The sequence below is a fragment of the Myotis lucifugus genome, unplaced genomic scaffold (genome assembly GCF_000147115.1).
Source record: "Myotis lucifugus unplaced genomic scaffold, Myoluc2.0 scaffold_704, whole genome shotgun sequence".
Classification (NCBI taxonomy): Eukaryota; Metazoa; Chordata; class Mammalia; order Chiroptera; family Vespertilionidae; genus Myotis; species Myotis lucifugus.
In genome coordinates this window covers 25,748-26,827 of record NW_005871752.1, presented here as the reverse complement: position 1 = coordinate 26,827, position 1,080 = coordinate 25,748, and the positions used below count along the sequence as shown (strand labels likewise).

Sequence of the window (1,080 nt, the reverse complement as noted above, 5' to 3'; positions counted from 1 at the left end):
GTGTGCAGGCCCTGCCCCCCCAGCCTCTGGTTTAGGAGGCCCATTAATGCTGATGCCAAGGGCCCAGCACATCCCTCTCTGGCCCCGGGAGGTGGGGTCCAGCACGGGTGCTGCTCACCCAGGAGGGTACCTGCCTGCGTGTCGCTTGCACACGAGCTGGCCTCACCCCTCTCCCCTCACCATCTGTCACCGGCTCAGGGCCTTTCCTTTGTTGTTTTTGGCAATAAACTGGGTTTCCCGTGCTCAGAAGGCCAGAGGAGCCCCGGCCCTGGAGAGAGTGCTCGGCTACCACGTCTGGTACTTTCCGGAAAACACCACCAACCTCACGGAGACCGTGACCACCACCCGCCAGCCGCTGGAGCTGACGCTGGGCGCCCAGGCCTACCGGGTGTCGGTGGTGGCCTATAACTCGCTGGGCCAGGGTCCGGCCGCCGCCCTGCGCATCCCGGCCGCCGCCGAGGAGGGTGAGTCCCGCGTCACCGCCTGCCGAGATGCCGCCGTCCAGGGGGCCAGGGGCCGCCCGTGGCTGCCTCTCAGTGAGGGTCACAGCGGAGGAGAGGCTGCTGGTGGGAGGAGCGGCGTCTGCTGACCAATGAGCCCCTGGAGGTCGCGTCCTTCGGGCGCAGCCTGTGATGAGTCAGACTCATCAATCGCGTGACGCAGAGGCCCGGCCGCGCGTTCCACGTGCAGCTTGTTCTGTCCGAGGCGTGGGCGCTGGCGGAGCCTGCATGCGGGCACAGTGCCAGGCGTGTGCTCCATGCCTGGCTCTCCCGAGGCCCCCGAGTCCTGGGCACTGACCGCGTGCTCGCCCGCCTCGCTGCTCGCTCCCGTTCCCCCTTCGCCTCCACTGAGACCCCGCGGGCGCCTGGGGCTCGCCGTGGAGGCTGCGGCTGTGAGCCAGGTGCGGGGAGAGCCCCGGATTCGGGGTGGACTCTGGCTCAGCTCCTGCCCCGCCTGCCTCGTCCAGGCTCCATGTCCTTCTACTACACTGGCTCTTCCTCAGAGGGACCTGGGCGTGACAGCACCTGGCCCTGCCCCGAACAAACAGCTGGGCATCTCAGGCCACGTGGGAGGTGCCGG

General features: G+C 68.6%; 1 protein-coding gene across 1 annotated transcript in view; it reads left to right on the top strand.

Moving 5' to 3' along the window:
• The window catches only part of IL31RA (interleukin 31 receptor A), a 22,944-nt gene that overhangs the window by 12,886 nt on the left and 8,978 nt on the right, over positions 1-1,080 (top strand). The window contains exon 7 of the mRNA XM_023746600.1: positions 248-464. Coding sequence (XP_023602368.1) covers positions 248-464 — 217 coding nt within the window. The remainder of the gene's footprint in view (positions 1-247; positions 465-1,080) is intronic.